We start from the raw sequence: 17848 nt of genomic DNA on the forward strand, positions 1-17848 counted from the left end.
CGGTCATACATTTCCTACTGTCCTTGTCTTTGTATGCTGCCTTGCACCACTTAATTTTACTTTAGAGTCCTCTGAAATTTTACTGCCACCTGATATAAACACTAGTTTTTTTCTGGTTAAGGAGTTCTTTTAATTCCCGAGTTACCCACCGTTTATTGTTGGGGAAGATGTTGACTTTCTTTTTGGGAAAACGGATGTACTCAGGAACAGTATCTACTGCCTGTTCCAGGCTCCCTGGAGCAAATTAGGGTTAAATGCCTTGCTCAAGGACACATCAACATATTTTTCACCTCATTGGCTATTGGCCCAACGCTCTAGACGCTAGGCTACCTGCCACCCATAGGCTATGCTAACTCAAGACAAAGTGATAGTGGGCTGGTATGTCAGCTGCTAAACTGTCATAGCTTTGACTGTGCTGGGTTTATGCACTGGACTGTGTTTGCCTCAATTCTGCTACAGTTAGCTGTGCTATATTTTACCTGGCAGGGTCAGTTAGATTCTCCAGGACAGGACACAACATAATTGGGGATTGAAACCTGTGTGTGTGTGTGTGTGTGTGTGTGTGTGTGTGTGTGTGTGCTGTAGGACCAAGGGCTCTCTGCCAAGCATTGACTCTCCACAGTATTCCTGCCAAATTAGATCTCACCTATGTGTGTGTGTGAACATCTGCACACACTTTGCAGGGCTCACAGCTACAAAGGCTTGTTATAGCATGCCTCCTCTCATGCTGTTTATTAATCCAACCCTGCGACACAAGCTTGCAATTTTATCACTCCCTCACACACAGACACACGCACACACCCTTTCTCTGTCACACTTATTCTTCCTTTCGCTCAAATGGTGTCATTCCTCCCTGCTGCCATTGACATTGCTGTGACAATCCTCATGCAGCATTGATATAGGGCAAGTGTGTGTGTGTGTGTCCCTAGTTGTCAAATGTACATTTTAGTCATTTAGCAGACACTCTTATCCAGAGCGACTTACAGTAGTGAGTGCATATTTTTCATATGTAGCTTTAGAGAAGAAGAGGGAGAGCGAGAAAGCGAGTGATGGTAAAATGAGGTCAGAGCTCTTAGAAAGCGCCTTGCTGTGCTGGGATCAGGCCTTAACTCCCCTATCAGAAAGACTCCTAGCTCCCGATGCAGTGTGGGGCCCCTAGGAGCTCTCGGTGCAGTGTAGGGCCCCTATGCTTAGCCAGGGCATACTAACAAACATACCAGGCTCCTTGGAACACATACCAGGCTCCCTGAGCTTCAAGGACCTCCCTCCACAAAGGGGGCTTTGATTCCTACCCACTGCCTGGGCTCGTCAAGTGGGAAGATGAGCCAGTGATGTTCCCCTTACCTCCTGCAGCCATGCCAGGTGTTCCAAGTCTGAACACTGACAGAGAGAGTAGATGGTAAGGGCCTGCTGTGGACCAGACTATAAAGCTCGCCTTTATCCTGCTACAGACCAGACCATAAAGCTAGCCTTTAGAGTCCCATTTAAAAACATTTTGGGGATCTAACTAATCAACTACTCATTCAATTTAGACTTAAATCAGGCTAGTTCGTACTGGGCTGGAACAAAAACCTGCATGCACTTTAGTCCTCCAGGACCGGAGTTGCTCACTATAAAACCAGTTGTAGGTAAAGTGGTAAAGCCATGGTATTGTTCCAAATCCTCCGTATGCAGCAGGCTAGTGGAGATGCAGTGGATGGACAGATGCTGAGCATTCTTAATTACCTGCTTTGATAGCGCAGGGCCAGGTGCTGTTAGTTGTATTAGAACATGAGGCACAAGTCCTGCAGGGACAGTGGGATCCAAATGATGTAATGGAATTGAGCTCTGTCTGAATAATAATATAGCTAAAAGCTGTGATACTACAGCTACAGTACCAGTGATGAGGACTGCCTAAAGTTAGTCATTCACGGATGTGTAATGTGTCTAAAGCTGTGTTGTCATTGGCAAAATGGTATGATTACAACACAATATTGAGATATACAGTGGGGCAAAAAAAGTATTTAGTCAGCCACCAATTGTGCAAGTTCTCCCACTTAAAAAGATGAGAGAGGTCTGTAATTTTCATCATAGGTACACTTCAACTATGACAGACAAAATTTGAAAAAAATGCAGAAAATCACATTGTAGGATTTTTTATGAATTTATTTGCAAATTATGGTGGAAAATAAGTATTTGGTGACCTACAAACAAGCAAGATTTCTGGCTCTCACAGACCTGTAACTTCTTCTTTAAGAGGCTCCTCTGTCCTCCACTCGTTACCTGTGTTAATGGCACCTGTTCAAAGCATGGGGGTGGAAACATCATGCTTTGGGGCTGTTTTTCTGCAAAGGGACCAGGACGACTGATCCGTGTAAAGGAAAGAATGAATGGGGCCATGTATCGTGAGATTTTGAGTGAAATCCTCCTTCCATCAGCAAGGGCATTGAAGATGAAACGTGGCTGGGTCTTTCAGCATGACAATGATCTCAAACACACCGCCCGGGCAACGAAGGAGTGGCTTCGTAAGAAGCATTTCAAGGTCCTGGAGTGGCCTAGCCAGTCTCCAGATCTCAACCCCATAGAAAATCTTTGGAGGGAGTTGAAAGTCCGTGTTGCCCAGCAACAGCCCCAAAACATCACTGCTCTAGAGGAGATGTGCATGGAGGAATGGGCCAAAATACCAGCAACAGTGTGTGAAAACCTTGTGAAGACTTACAGAAAACGTTTGACCTCTGTCATTGCCAACAAAGGGTATATAACAAAGTATTGAGAAACTTTTGTTATTGACCAAATACTTATTTTCCACCATAATTTGCAAATAAATTCATAAAAAATCATACAATGTGATTTTCTGGATTTCTTTTCTCATTTTGTCTGTCATAGTTGAAGTGTACCTATGATGAAACTTACAGGCCTCATCTTTTTAAGGGGGAGAACTTGCACAATTGGTGGCTGACTAAATACTTTTTTGCCCCACTGTATGGGCAGTAGCCTGCTGTATAACGGACAGCTCATGGGCCGCCTTAAGCTTGATTAAGACTCAATCTTCCCATGCCTTTCTGTACTTTTGTTGACCCACATGGCATCCATTTTGGCTCTGATACCCGCAAACCTGAGAGTTACCTCATGGTACATCTAAAAGTGTGGTCACTGGGAGAAACTGTCACAAGTGTTCCCGAGCAGTAGAGTCAAGGTCAGATGACGGTTTCAACAAATGCATTATTGAACTAGGGTTTTGACTAGTGTCAGGCCCTGAAGTACACTACGTCCGATCCCATAGCGGTACACTGACAACTGTTTTTCCTCGAGCGCACCGGCCTCTCGTCTTTTGAAGCCTGCAATCTTTCTGTAGGAGAGTGCATTGCACTTTGACTGTTTGTCTGTAAATATTTAACTATATTGAGGCCCCAGATATTTCCTTCCTCGGTCCCGTTTTCATCGACTGTGCTTTTTAGGTATTTGTTACTTACCAACATCAGAAAGACTTTCCTTTTTTTGTGCAATATAAATCTTTCAAATACACAATGAACTTGGGCTTTTCTGAAATGTCAGTGGATGAAGCATTCCTCCTCAAAATGTTGTACATGTTTTAGACTTTGGCCTGGAACTGATCTAATTTCAACCATGAAATATTTTGAATAGAATTGTGTTGACCATTAAAATATACAGTAAAGATGCTAATTCTAGTCATTGACATGGTGTAATGGAAATGGAGCTTTTCAGACAATGTTATGTGTTTCCATCCTCAGTTCGCCCTGTTATTGGGTATTAGAGAAACCCTGTGCCAAATAATGCTCAATGCTGTAGTTGCTAGTCCAATTAACAATTTATGTTTGAAGCTACAGCACAGGAAACTGAACCATCTTATCCAAAAAGTTGACTCAAGTTTGCCAAAAAGCATCTGGAAACTCCTGGATGATCATCAAGACTCTTGGAAGAATGGTTTATGGACAGATGAGTCAAAAGTATAACTTTTTGCCTCCCGGGTGGCGCAGTGGTCTAAGGCACTGCATCGCAGTGCTAGCTGTGCCACCAGAGACTCTGGGATCGAGCCCAGGCTCTGTCGCAGCCGGCTGCGCCCGGGAGGTCCATGGGGCGACGCACAATTGGCCTAGCATTGTCTGGGTTAGGGAGGGCTTGGCCGGTAGGGATATCCTTGTCTCATCGCGCACTAGCGACTGCTGTGGCGGGCCGGGCGCAGTGCGCGCTGACCAGGTCGCTAGGTGCATGGTGTTTCTTCCGACACATTGGTGCTTCCGGGGTGGATGTGCACTGTGTTAAAAAGCAGTGCGGCTTGGTTGGGTTGTGTTTCGGAGGACGCATGGCTCTCGACCTTCGTCTCTCCCGAGCCCGTACGGGAGTTGTCGCGATGAGACAAGATAGTAACTACTAACAATTGGATACCACGAAATTGGGGAGAAAAAGGGGGTAAAATGAAATTATTATTATTATTTTCTTTAAGTATAACTTTTTGGACAACATGGGTCCCATTTTGCCTGGCAAAATCCAAACACTGCATTCCACATTAAGAACGGTCAAGCATTGTGGTAATGGTTTGGGGATGCTTCGCTGCCTCAGGACCCGGACGACATTCCTTAAAAGAAGGAACCATGAATTCTGCTCTGTATCAGAGAATTCTACCGGAGAATGTCATGAAATCTGTCTGTGAGCTGGCTAAAGCTGAAGTGCACCTGGGTCATGCCGCAAGACAATCCAAAACCCACAATCAAATCTACATGAAAATGGTTAAATAGACTCCCGAGTGGTGCAGCGCTCTAAGGCACTGCATCGCAATGCTTGAGGCGTCACTGCAGACCCGGGTTCGATCCCAGGCTGTGTCACAGCCAGCAGTGATCGGGAGACCCATGAGGTGGTGCACCAAATTATCCATGAACCTACCAGGTACAACCTCAAATCCATAAACACGGGCACCCTCATAGATATCAAGCTAACTAACTTGCCCTCCAAATACACCTCTACTGTTTTCAACCAATATCTCAGCGATCACTGCCTCATTGCCTGCATCCGTTTTGGGTCTGCAGTCAAACGACCACCCCTCATCACTGTCAAACACTCACTGAAACACTTCAGCGAGCAGGTCTTTCTAATCGACCTGGCCTGGGTATCCTGGAAAGATATTGACCTCATCCCGTCAGTAGAAGATGCCTGGTTATTCTTTAAAAGTGCCTTCCTCACCATCTTAAATAAGTGTGCCCCATTCAAAAAAAATTAGAACCAAAAACAGATATAACCCTTGGTTCACTCCAGACCTGACTGCCCTTGATCAGCACAAAAACATCCTTTGGCGTACTGCATTAGGATCGAATAGCCCCCGTGATATGCAACTTCTCAGGGAAGTTAGGAACCAATATACACAGGCAATTAGGAAAGCATAGGTTTTTCAAACAGAAAATTGCATCCTGTAGCACAAACTCAAAAAAGTTCTGGGACACTGTGAAATCCATGGAGAATAAGAGCACCTCCTCCCAGCTGCCCGATGCACTGAGGTTAGGAAACACTGTCACCACCGATAAATCCACTATAATTGAGAATTTCAATAAGCATTCTTCTATGGCCATGCTTTCCTCCTGGCTTCCCCTACCCCGGTCAACTGCCCTGCACCCCCCTCAGCAACTCGCCCAAGCCTCCCCCATTTCTACTTCACCCAAATCTAGATAGCTGATGTTCTTAAAGGCCTACAAAATCTGGACCCCAACAAATCAGCCGGGCTAGACAATCTGGACCCTCTCTTTCTAAAAATGATCTGCTGAAATTATTGCAACCCCTATTACTAGCCTGTTCATTCTCTCTTTTGTATCGTCTGAGATTTCCAAAGATTGAAAAGCTGCCGCGATCATCCCCCTCTTCAAAGGTGTAGACACTCTAGACCCAAACTGCTACAGACCTACAGTGGGGAGAACAAGTATTTGATACACTACCGATTTTGCAGGTTTTCCTACTTACAAAGCATGTAGAGGTCTGTCATTTTATCATTGGTACACTTCAACTGTGAGAGACGGAATCTAAAACAAAAATCCAGGAAATCACAGTGTATGATTTTTAAGTAATTCATTTGCATTTTATTGCATGACATAAGTATTTGATCACCTACCAACCAGTAAGAATTCCGGCTCTCAGAGACCAGTTAGCCCTCCTGTTCTCCACTCATTACCTGTATTAACTGCACCTGTTTGAACTCGTTACCTGTCTAAAAGACACCTGTCCACACAATCAATCAAACAGATTCCAACCTCTCCACAATGTCCAAGCCCAGAGAGCTGTGTAAGGACATCAGGGATACAATTGTAGACCTGCACAAGGCTGGGATGGGCTACAGGACAATAGGCAAGCAGTTTGGTGAGAAGGCACCAACTGTTGGCGCAATTATTTGAAAATGGAAGAAGTTCAAGATGACAATCACCCTCGGTCTGGGGCTCCATGCAAGATCTCACCTCGTGGGGCATCAATGATCATGAGGAAGGTGAGGGATCAGCCCAGAACTACACGGCAGGACCTGGTCAATGACCTTAAGAGAGCTGGGACCACAGTCTCAAAGCAAACCATTAGTAACACACTACGCCGTCATGGATTAAAATCCTGCGGCGCACGCAAGGTCCCCCTGTTCAAGCCAGCGCATGTCCAGGCCAGTCTGAAGTTTGCCAATGACCACCTGGATGATCCAGAGGAGGAATGGGAGAAGGTCATGTGGTCTGATGAGACAAAAATAGAGCTTTTTGTTCTAAACTCCACTCGCCGTGTTTGGAGGAAGAAGAAGGATGAGTACAACCCCAAGAACACCATTCCAACCGTGAAGCATGGAGGTGGAAACATCATTCTTTGGGGATGATTTTCTGCAAAAAGGACAGGACGACTGCACCGTATTGAGGGGAGGATGGATGGGGCCATGTATCGTGAGATCTTGGCCAACAACCTCCTTCCCTCAGTAAGAGCATTGAAGATGGGTCGTGGATGGGTCTTTCAGCATGACAACGACCCGAAACACACAGCCAGGGCAACTAAGGAGTGGCTCCATAAGAAGCATCTCAAGGTCCTGGAGTGGCCTAGCCAGTCTCCAGACCTGAACCCAATAGAAAATCTTTGGAGGGAGCTGAAAGTCCGTATTGCCTAGCGACAGCCCCGAAACCTGAAGGATCTGGAGAAGGTCTGTATGGAGGAGTGGGCCAAAATCCCTGCTGCAGTGTGTGCAAACCTGAACTACAGGAAACGTATGATCTCTGTAATTGCAAACAAAGGTTTCTGTACCAAATATTAAGTTCTGCTTTTCTGATGTATCAAATACTTATGTCATGCAATAAAATGCAAATTAATTACTTAAAAATCATACAATGTGATTTTCCTGGATTTTTGTTTTAGATTCCGTCTCTCACAGTTGAGGTGTACCTATGATTAAAGATTACAGACCTCTACATGCTTTGTAAGTAGGAAAACCTGCAAAATCGGCAGAGTATCAAATACTTGTTCTCCCCACTGTATATCTATCCTACCCTGCCTTTCTAAGGTCTTCGAAAGCCAAGTTAACAAACAGATGACCGACCATTTTGAATCCCACCGTACCTTCTCCGATATGCAATCTGGTTTCCGAGCTGGTCATGGGTGCACCTCAACCACGCTCAAGGTTCAAAATTATATCATTACTGCCATCGACAGGAGACATTACTGTGCAGCCGTATTCATCGACCTGGCCAAGGCTTTCGACTCTGTCAATCACCACATTCTTATCGGCAGACTCAACAGCCTTGGTTTCTCAAATGACTGCCTCGCCTGATTCACCAACTACTACTCAGAGTTCAGTGTGTCAAATCGGAGGGCCTGTTGTCCGGACCTCTGGCAGTCTCTTTGGGGGTGCCACAGGGTTCAATTCTCGCACCGACTCTCTTCTCTGTATACATAAATGATGTCGTTCTTGCTGCTGGTGATTCTCTGATCCACCTCTACGCAGACTAAACAATTCTGTATACTTCTGGCCCTTCTTTGGACACTGTGTTAACTAACCTCCAGACGAGCTTCAATGCCATACAACTCTCCTTCCGTGGCCGCCAACTGCTCTTAAATGCAAGTAAAACTAAATGCATGCTCTTCAACCGATCACTGCCCTCCTATCCAGCATCACTACTCTGGACGGTTCTGACAACTACAAATACCTAGGTGTCTGGCTAGACTGTAAACTCTCCTTCCAGACTCACATTAAGCATCTCCAATCCAAAATTAAATCTAGAATAGGCTTCGTATTTCGCAACAAAGCATCCTTCACTCATGTTGCCAAACATACCCTCGTAAAACTAACCATCCTTCCGATCCTCGACTTTGGCGATGTCATTTACAAAATAGCCTCCAACACTCCACTCAACAAATTGGATGAAGTCTATCACTGGATGCAGTCACTGTCACGTTCTGACCTTTATTTCCTTTGTTTTGTCTTTACCACGCTGCATCTTGGTCCGATCCTTACTCCTCTTCAGACGAAGAGGAAATCTGCTGTTAGTCACCAGCTGTCAGAGCAGCTCACAGATCACTGCACCTGTACATATCCCATCTGTAAATAGCCCATCCAACTACCTCATCCCCATACTGTATTTATTTATTTATCTTGCTCCTTTGCACCCCAGTATCTTTACTTGCCCATTTATCTTCTGCACATCTATCACTCCAGTGTTTAATTGGTATATTGTAATTACTTTGCCACCATGGCCTATATACTGCCTTACCTCTCTTATCTTACCTCATTTGCACACACTGTATATATACGTTTTCTACTGTATTATTGACTGTATGTTTATTTATTCCATGTGTAACTCTGTGTTGTTGTATGTGTCAAACTGCTTTGCTTTATCTTGGCCAGGTTGCAGTTGTAAATGAGAACTTGTTCTCAACTAGCTTACCTGGTTAAATAAAGGTGAAATAAATAAATAAACTTTTGGCCCAGCATCGTCTAGGTTAGGGGAGGGATCTGATAACATCCGTTATCAAAAATATGCAAAAGGAGATTACATTACAAAGGGGGCAAATACTTTTTCACTGAAATTGATTTCCGAGGAGTCTACTCTCTCTCTCTCTCTCTCTCTCTCTCTCTCTCTCTCTCGCTCGCTCGCTCGCTCGCTCGCTCGCTCTCCCCCTCTCAGCAAATTAAGGCAGCTTGTACAATCACCTTGAGAGAGTTGAGGAGGGGGGCAGCAGCTAACCCATAAAACTAACAAAAACCTATGAGAAAGTGTTATATCCCAATACCATAGTAGTGACAAAAGCAGAATATAAGCCCTGTAGCATGACCCATCTCCATAGTGACAATATTAACGTTATAACTAGGGCGGAACCGACTTCTCAGTCTGTAAATGATCACAAAAGAAATGAGCTGGTGTGAGATTTGGGTTTTGTCTAGGCCACGGTGTTGGTCCTAAATCGGAAGCAAGGAGTAGGCCCTGGAGAAATGCAGAGAGGAGTAGAGAGGAGAGAGGAAAGAGGGAGATCAATTATTCACACTTAACACAGCCCAAAGGAGTAGAGGATGGGGAAAGTGAGTGGAAGTGGCTAGCGGTAGCGGCTCATATGCAGTACACTTAGAGGCTATAAATGCCTGGAGATGGTGTACACAGAGGATTCATTGATGATTGAATGAGTGGCTCTTTGGCACCATGTAACTAAGCACAACTGCCGTAGATTCCAGCAGTACACGATGCTCCTTAAAGTGGAACTGACTGCGTTTGAACTACTTTACAGATATGAAACAAACAGGATAATATCAGTCAAAAATATCAAATTGCCAGTGTATGCTTCAAAACCAACTTTATAAGCGGTTTATATTTTACTCATGGCGTACAGTAACGCATTGTTGGCAGAATAGATGGATGCAGTTCAATGCATGATTCATATAATTCACCGATACATTTTTTGGTAGTCAAAAATATATTGCTATCAAGTTGTAAACCACAGCTGGCATGGTACATTGTTTGCTGCCTCCACCACTTTGGGATGAAGTGTTTCAAGTTCAATGACTGTAACTTAGGCAGGGAATGTCAACACAATCCAACTAGCAAGTCAGTCATAACATGGCTAATAGGCTAGCGCCCATGTGTCAAACATTAAAGGCGAGTATAAATTAGTCAATAGTTGCTAGATGGTGCACAAGCGAGTATAAATGAGTCGTCAGTAGAAATTTGCTTGTGCATCAGCAGTTTTTACTCTTGTTATGTCCGTCTCTGATAGTCTGTCAATTAGCCCATGTCAGCTAAATGTTTTTAGATTGCTAAATTAGTTTAGCGGCCAGTTATCTAAACTATCTGTTAACTGTTATCATGGTCAAATTACCATTCATCGGGCCCCTATTGATTTTGTTAGTCGGTCTCACTCAGATATCATATTAAAAACTGCAAAAATATCTTTCCACCCTATGGCAAAATGTGTAGAGTTGCAGCAAATTAGCTTTAAAACTGTAAAATTGTATTTTCACCCCAATGTATAGAATTGCACGAAATTAACTCTAAAATGAATTGCTGTCAAGAGGGGGGCCACACATTTTTTTGCTCGCAATGTTGGGAGATGGATGTGGGTACACAGACCCGTGAGCTAACTTCGGCCCCTCATGATGGCTTCAGATTTTCTTGTTGCACACACCCTCATCAAAGTTGCCCATCCCTGGCCTAGAGTAACATAAACAAATAAAAATGCTATTATGTTCTTTACCTTCATAAACACAACCAAAGGATGATTCTTCAGATAGCATATATGAAATGTATTTATTAGACTGTTAGAATGTTGACCTGTCATTGGCTAGAAGGGGAGTTACATCGAGGCCAGCCGTGTGCTAATGGCGCCGTTCGACAACGATCTCTCGTGGATACTTCTAGGCTGAAAGGCCCGGTGGTTCAAGTGTTAAGTTCTCAAAATGACCTAGATAAAAACATATATCAGTGGTAACATAATAACCACACAACACAAGATGTTTAATATAATAATCATTTTATATAAATGTGTGAATAACTATCTTACTAACATTTACAAATAATGGGAGTAATGATTAAATGGTGAGCAAACTGTTTTTTAAATACCTTACACATGGTTTATTATTACTGAATGTTAATATAAAGTGATACCCTGGTTTGGCCATATTTTGGTATAAGCTTCAAGTTGAAGTAGTTTATTTGCTATTTGCAGATATTAAAGGTAATAAATGTGCATTCTTTGTTGGAGCTCTCTCACATACACTACAGCACATGCATAGTAAAATGAACAGAAAACACATTACTTGTGTGTAGTAATGGATACATCGTCCAAGCAAAGTTCGTAAACATTCACTCGACTATGCACCTTTCCCAGCCACACCTCGGGTTTTCTAGCTAAAACATGAAGTAGTGGATCCCAGGATTAATTGATATTAAACAGAATAGGACAAACTTTGTCCACATAACAGCTTCACACAATGTTAGACAGAAATAAAAATGCAAATATCGCACAGGCATTGGAACATTAGAGATATTGTTCCCTTTTGACATTTGACAAATACATTTTACTCACCATTTCTTTTCATCGTCCTTTTCACAGCTCCCCCCAAATTCACAGACACGCCACCGCAGTATGTTGAGGCCAAGGAAGGCGGCAGCATCACCCTGAGCTGTGTGGCGTCCGGCAACCCCAAACCTTCTGTCAGCTGGATCCGGGAGGGCGAGCCTGTGGAGGACAGCGACAAGTACAAGGTAGACCCCCGCATTACCATTTCCTATGTTTGCCCCACCCACTTGGTAATCACGCGATAATGTCCCAATGAAGTCCAAGTAGTTATACTAAGCACAGTGGGGATGGCCATGCTAGAAAGGACAACATTGGCTATATCATGCAAACTGTTGAGCAAGTCCAGGAGCGGTGGGGATAATGTGTGGGGATAATGTTAGAAGATAGATTACTGGTTAACATTACTGGTAAACATTTGACCCGGCGCCATCTGTCTAGTCTATGGCTCTATTCATGGGATTGCATAGTCTGCTAGTTATCTGGAGACGTTCTATCCAATTCCATTTACAACTTTAAAGGGGAATTTCACCCTGGGTTTGTTTTGATCATGTCCGAGGGATTCCCAGGTCAGTGAGATGTGTTTCTCACATAATTGGCCACAAAAAGGGCAGGACTGGGCTTTGCATACGGAACGATACACCCTATGGCGACTTACGGTGTATGGGGGGGGGGGCCCCGTCCCTTCCCCAAGATGGGCTTTTTTGAAAGGGAGGTGGATACAACACAAAATACTCTTGGCAAAACTGAAAGAACTGATAGCTTCAAGTGATTAAACACGAATTCAACCATGGAGCATTTTATTAATGTTCTATTAGCTACATGGTGACATTCAACCATGCATGTTTCAGCTGGAATATAGCAAAGAGGATTCGAAACAAAGAGTTCGATTTAGCTCAGCTACAGCTGATGCCAGCACCAAGAGTAGGGTGTTAGGTTACGCAACAAACAATGGACACTATAAGAGAATTCTACAACAACAAAAACCGCAGTAAACAAATCTGTTTTCACTAAATATAATGTTTTTGTGAGAATACATTTTAAATAATTTGTGGCAGTTGTTACCAATGTAAAAAAACTGTACGTTATGATATTTACGCGATATGAGCCCAAATGTAAAGCAAGTGCCGTGCTAAGAACATTCAAATCTATGCGACAGCCCTTTTTGTGAAACCCGCAAAATAGCTGTGTTCATATTTGCTCTTTGCGAAGGGTATTCCTCAACCTATCAGAGTAAGATCAATGTGACATTGTATTGCCAAAAAGTATGGGGAAGTCCTGAGTGTGTTTCACGGTCATCGGAGGTCTTTAGTCTTAAATATAACGTCAAACGTTTTTCCTTCGCTTCTGTCATTCAGATGTTTTCTGAGACACCAGAAAACATAGCATGTTACAAAGTAGGGCTTCTTAGCTACGTTTTGATGTATGGGTTGTCAGGGATTCATGTTTCATGACGAGTGCTAGCTTGCTAGCTGTGTGGGAGTGCCTTACTCCGTTCGCTGAACCAGGTGAGGGCAGTGCTGCGCGGCATTTGCTGTATTGCGCCAGCAGCAAAATTTTGTGATTGATGGTTTTATTCTTTCAAGTAAAAACTTCCAGAATTTAGTGGCTACAGCCCTACAATCAATAAAAACATAGCTAAATACCAGTGAATTGAACATGTGTCCCATCGATATTTCTGTGCAACTGGCTAACAGGCAGGTCACTCTCCTAGACTAATTATTTGCTGCAGTTTATATTCCCATCACCAGAGTAACTAAAAAATAACATTACAATGTAACCCATCTCACGTGTAGGCCTGCCTTAGAAGTAATCTGTAGTTAGAATAGTACCGGTCTGTGTTACAGTTAAGACTTATCGAGAAGTGTGTGTCTGTGTTAGGCTGTGTGTGTCTGTTAGGCTATGTGTGTGAGGGTGCTGTGTTGGGATGCTGAAAAGTGTCTGTCTGTGTTAGGCTGTGTGTTGGTGGGGGTGTGTGAGTGTGTTGGTGGGGGTTCTGTGCGTGAGTGTGTTGGTGGGGGTTCTGTGCGTGAGTGTTTGTGGGGGTGCTGTGCGTGAGTGTTTGTGGGGGTGCTGTGCGTGAGTGTTTGTGGGGGTGCTGTGCATGAGTGTGTTGGCGGGGGTGCTGTGCGTGAGTGTGTTGGCGGGGGGTGCTGTGCGTGAGTGTGTTGGCGGGGTGCTGTGCGTGAGTGTGTTGGCGGAGGTGCTGTGCGTGAGTGTGTTGGCGGGGGTGCTGTGCGTGAGTGTGTTGGCGGGGGTTCTGTGCGTGAGTGTGTTGGTGGGGGTGCTGTGCGTTGGTGGGGGTGCTTTGTGTGAGTGTGTTGGTGTTGGTGGGGCTGCTGTGTAGGGGTGCTGCGTGTGAGGGGTGCTCACTCTATCCATTCATAGCAGTAGGATCATGTCACAACCCGCCCATTTCTTGACAGATAGCGGAACTAGCCTATTGAGTTATTTCAAATGTCATTATGGTAACGGAATTGTTTAGTCAACTGAATGTATTTTTTTCCCGACCACAGAAAATGACTACCAATTTCATGATAACAAATCATGACGTTACTTTGGACCCATTTGCATTGAATAGGTGCTATTTTATATTGTCAAACTAACAGCAGTGCCTATATGATGTTCTTCCATACAGGCGTGACATGCTGGAGTGATGCTTCTATGCAAATGGTGTTGATCAGTAGGCAAAAAAATTACCAAAAACTCCAAAATGGAAGGCAAACAGATTGTTTGTCATCTGTAGCACCATAGACTCCACTGATCAGCCAAAACAAGCTCAATAACTAAATGCATGCACACACACACTCCTATTGAATATGCATTCACCTGTATTGTGAGTAGGCCTATGCCATCTTAATATATCCAGTTTTATCAAGAGATTTACCATTCAAATACAATTATTACCATTATGTTATGTAATTTGATTGGTAAAAACAGTCAAATGTATTATTTGATTTTAAGAAAGATGCATGAATGCATACATGATATTGAATATCGGCCTCCATGACCAGCAAAAATCAGTATCGGCCCTAAAAAGTCCATATCGGTCGTTCTCTGAAGCAAAGTATCCAATATCTATTGCTTGCACACGTCCTGTTTCTTTCCATATCAGTGCAAATCAGCTGCCACTTTCCTCTACCGTGATCCGTTGCAAGAGAAGAGACAGCTTACTACCTTGTTTGTCCTCCTTCTCCCCTTAGGGCTACATAGCCATCATCCCTTTCCACTCTTTCATCCTTTTTCCATTTCATCCTCCCTTCCACTCTTTAGCAATTTGGAATCTGTGCCATATTGCTTACACCCATCACCCATCCAATCCTTTGATGTACAGTACGACAAAGTGCCTAGGGCAGTGGTCACCAACCGGTCGATCATGATCAAATGGTCATTCTCCAAGGCATTCCTAGTCAATCACCAAACATTTCTGTAAAAACAACAACGATAAAGCCTTGCGTTCCTATGTTTTGGGGGTTTTACGCTGTTGGAGGTAGGTGCACTTGATTCAGCAGCCCTTGTGCCGGGAAGGCAAAGTGTTCCCATTTTGAACCATTTCATGTGTCTGAAGGTAGAATGCCTAATATTTAGCTTGTCTGGTAGGCTCGCGTCACTGGGCAGCTCGCGGCTCCGTATCCCTTCGTAGTCTGTAATAGTATTCAAGCCCTGCCACATCCGACGAGCGTCAGAGCAAGTGTAGTAGGTTTCAATCTTAGTCCTGTATTGTCCCTTTGCCTGTTTGATGGTTTGTCTGAGGGCATAGCGGGATTTTTTATAAGCGTCCGGATTAGTGTCCCTTTCCTTGAAAGTGTCGGCTCTAGCCTTTATCTCGGTGCTGATGTTGCCTGTCATCCATGGCTTCTGGTTGGGATATGTACGTACGGTCACTGTAGGGACGACATTGTTAATGCACTTATTGATGAAGCCGGTGACTGAACACAGCTTCTGTGTTCAAGGTAAATGTGCGCTGGAAGTTGCACAGAATTTTCTGAACGTTCAATTGGGCCTCAGCAGACCTGCAATTTGCTCAGTGGCCAATTTTTTTTGAGGGAACATGGCATAGGAGAAACAACATGAATTGGTGCATGAGGCAGAAATAATGCAGTGTGACATGAGTTTCGCCATCAGCTGGAAGACTGTCCTCTTTTCTTAGTGGAGAGAAGGAGGGCGTGTAGGGACTGGGAGTTGGATGAGAGGCTAGCCTCGCCACTGCTCCGTCCCTCCCCTCAGACTGACCATCAGCTGGAAGACTGTCCTCTTTTCTTAGTGGCGAGAAGGAGGGCGTGTAGGGACTGGGAGTTGGATGAGAGGCTAGCCTCGCCACTGCTCCGTCCCTCCCCTCAGACTGACCATCAGCTGGAAGACTGTCCTCTTTTCTTAGTGGCGAGAAGGAGGGCGTGTAGGGACTGGGAGTTGGATGAGAGGCTAGCCTCGCCACTGCTCCGTCCCTCCCCTCAGACTGACCATCAGCTGGAAGACTGTCCTCTTTTCTTAGTGGAGAGAAGGAGGGCGTGTAGAGACTGGGAGTTGGATGAGAGGCTAGCCTCGCCACTGCTCCGTCCCTCCCCTCAGACTGACCATCAGCTGGAAGACTGTCCTCTTTTCTTAGTGGCGAGAAGGAGGGCGTAGGTACGGGGAGTTGGATGAGAGGCTAGCCTCGCCACTGCTCCGTCCCTCCCCTCAGACTGACCATCAGCTGGAAGACTGTCCTCTTTTCTTAGTGGAGAGAAGGAGGGCGTAGGTACGGGGAGTTGGATGAGAGGCTAGCCTCGCCACTGCTCCGTCCCTCCCCTCAGACTGACCATCAGCTGGAAGACTGTCCTCTTTTCTTAGTGGAGAGAAGGAGGGCGTAGGTACGGGGAGTTGGATGAGAGGCTAGCCTCACCACTGCTCCGTCCCTCCCCTCAGACTGACCCATCAGATGCAGATCATCAGTTCAGTTTTAAAAAATAAAGTAATACAACTAATTACCCATTACCAGTGTGATCATATACCAATAAATAAAATATATATATATATTTCAAAATGCAGGGCAATTCAAACATAGACAATATGCAGTGATAATGTATTGGGCCTCATTGCTGCATAACTGTTTTAATTGGTTAATGTTGCATTGGCTTACGTTTTTTTTTAAATTCATGCACACTTTAGAATGGGTTGACTGTAGTAAGTCCTGTTGAAACATAATCTTCTGTAGTTAGATGCACTTTTCAGAAATTGCTCTGCCATTTCCTGGTTGCTAAAATTCTATTTGTTTGCTTTATTTCAGTTTACAGTGCATTCAGGAAGTTTTCAGACATTCTGTTACATTACAGCCTTATTCCAAAATGTATTAAATAAATACAAATCTTCAGCTATCTACACACAATACCCCAGAATGGCACAGCGAAAACAGGTTTTTAGAAATGTTTGCAAATGTATTAAAAATAAAAACAGAAATACCTTATTTACATAAGTATTCAGACCCTTCGCTATGAGACTCGAAATTGAGCTCAGTTGCATCATTTTTGATCATCCTTGAGATGTTTCTACAACTTGATTGGAGTCCACCTGTGGTATATTCAATTGATTAAACATGATTTGGAAAGGCAGATGCCTGTCTATATAAGGTCCCACAGTTAGCCGGGAATGTCAGAGCAAAAACCCAGCCGTGAGAACAAAGGATTTGTCCTTAGAGCTCCGAGACAGGATTGTGTCGAGGCACAGATCTAGGGAAAGGGGACCAAAAAATGTTCGCAGCATTGAAGGTCCCCAAGAACACAGTGGCCTCCGTCATTCTTAAATTGAAGAAGTTTGGAACCACCAAGACTCTTCCTAGAGCTGGCCGCCCGGCCTAACTGAGCGATCGGGGGAGAAGGGCCTTGGTCAGGGAGGTGACCAAGAACCCGATGGTCACTCTGACAGACCTCTAAAGTTCCTCTGTGGAGATGGGAGCACCTTCCAGAAGGACAACTATCTCTGCATCACTCCACCAATCAGGCCTTTATGGTAGAGTGGCCAGACCGGAAGCCACTCCTCAGTAAAAGGCACATGACAGCCTGCTTGGACTTTGCCAAAAGGCACCTAAAGGACTCAACAAACAATATTCTCTGGTCTGATGAAACCAAGATTGAACTCTTTGGCCTGAATGCGAAGCGTTACATTTGGAGGAAACCTGGCACCCTCTCTACGGTGAAGCATGTTGGTGGCAGCATCATCCTGTGCTAATGTTTTTCAGCGGCAGTGATTGGGGGACTAGTCAGGATCGAGGGAAAGATGAACGGAGCAAAGTATTGAGAGATACTTGATGAAAACCTGCTCTGGAGTGCTCAGGACCTCAGACTGGAGCAAAGGTTCACCTTCCAACAGG

General features: G+C 44.4%; 1 protein-coding gene across 1 annotated transcript in view; it reads left to right on the top strand.

Annotated features, from left to right (window-relative positions):
- igsf9bb (immunoglobulin superfamily, member 9Bb) overlaps positions 1–17848 on the top strand; it is a 188795-nt gene that overhangs the window by 87232 nt on the left and 83715 nt on the right. The window contains exon 4 of the mRNA XM_065007291.1: positions 11539–11690. Within this exon, the coding sequence (XP_064863363.1) occupies positions 11539–11690 (152 nt within the window). The remainder of the gene's footprint in view (positions 1–11538; positions 11691–17848) is intronic.

This window comes from Oncorhynchus nerka, linkage group LG22 (assembly GCF_034236695.1).
Source record: "Oncorhynchus nerka isolate Pitt River linkage group LG22, Oner_Uvic_2.0, whole genome shotgun sequence".
Lineage (NCBI taxonomy): Eukaryota > Metazoa > Chordata > Actinopteri > Salmoniformes > Salmonidae > Oncorhynchus > Oncorhynchus nerka.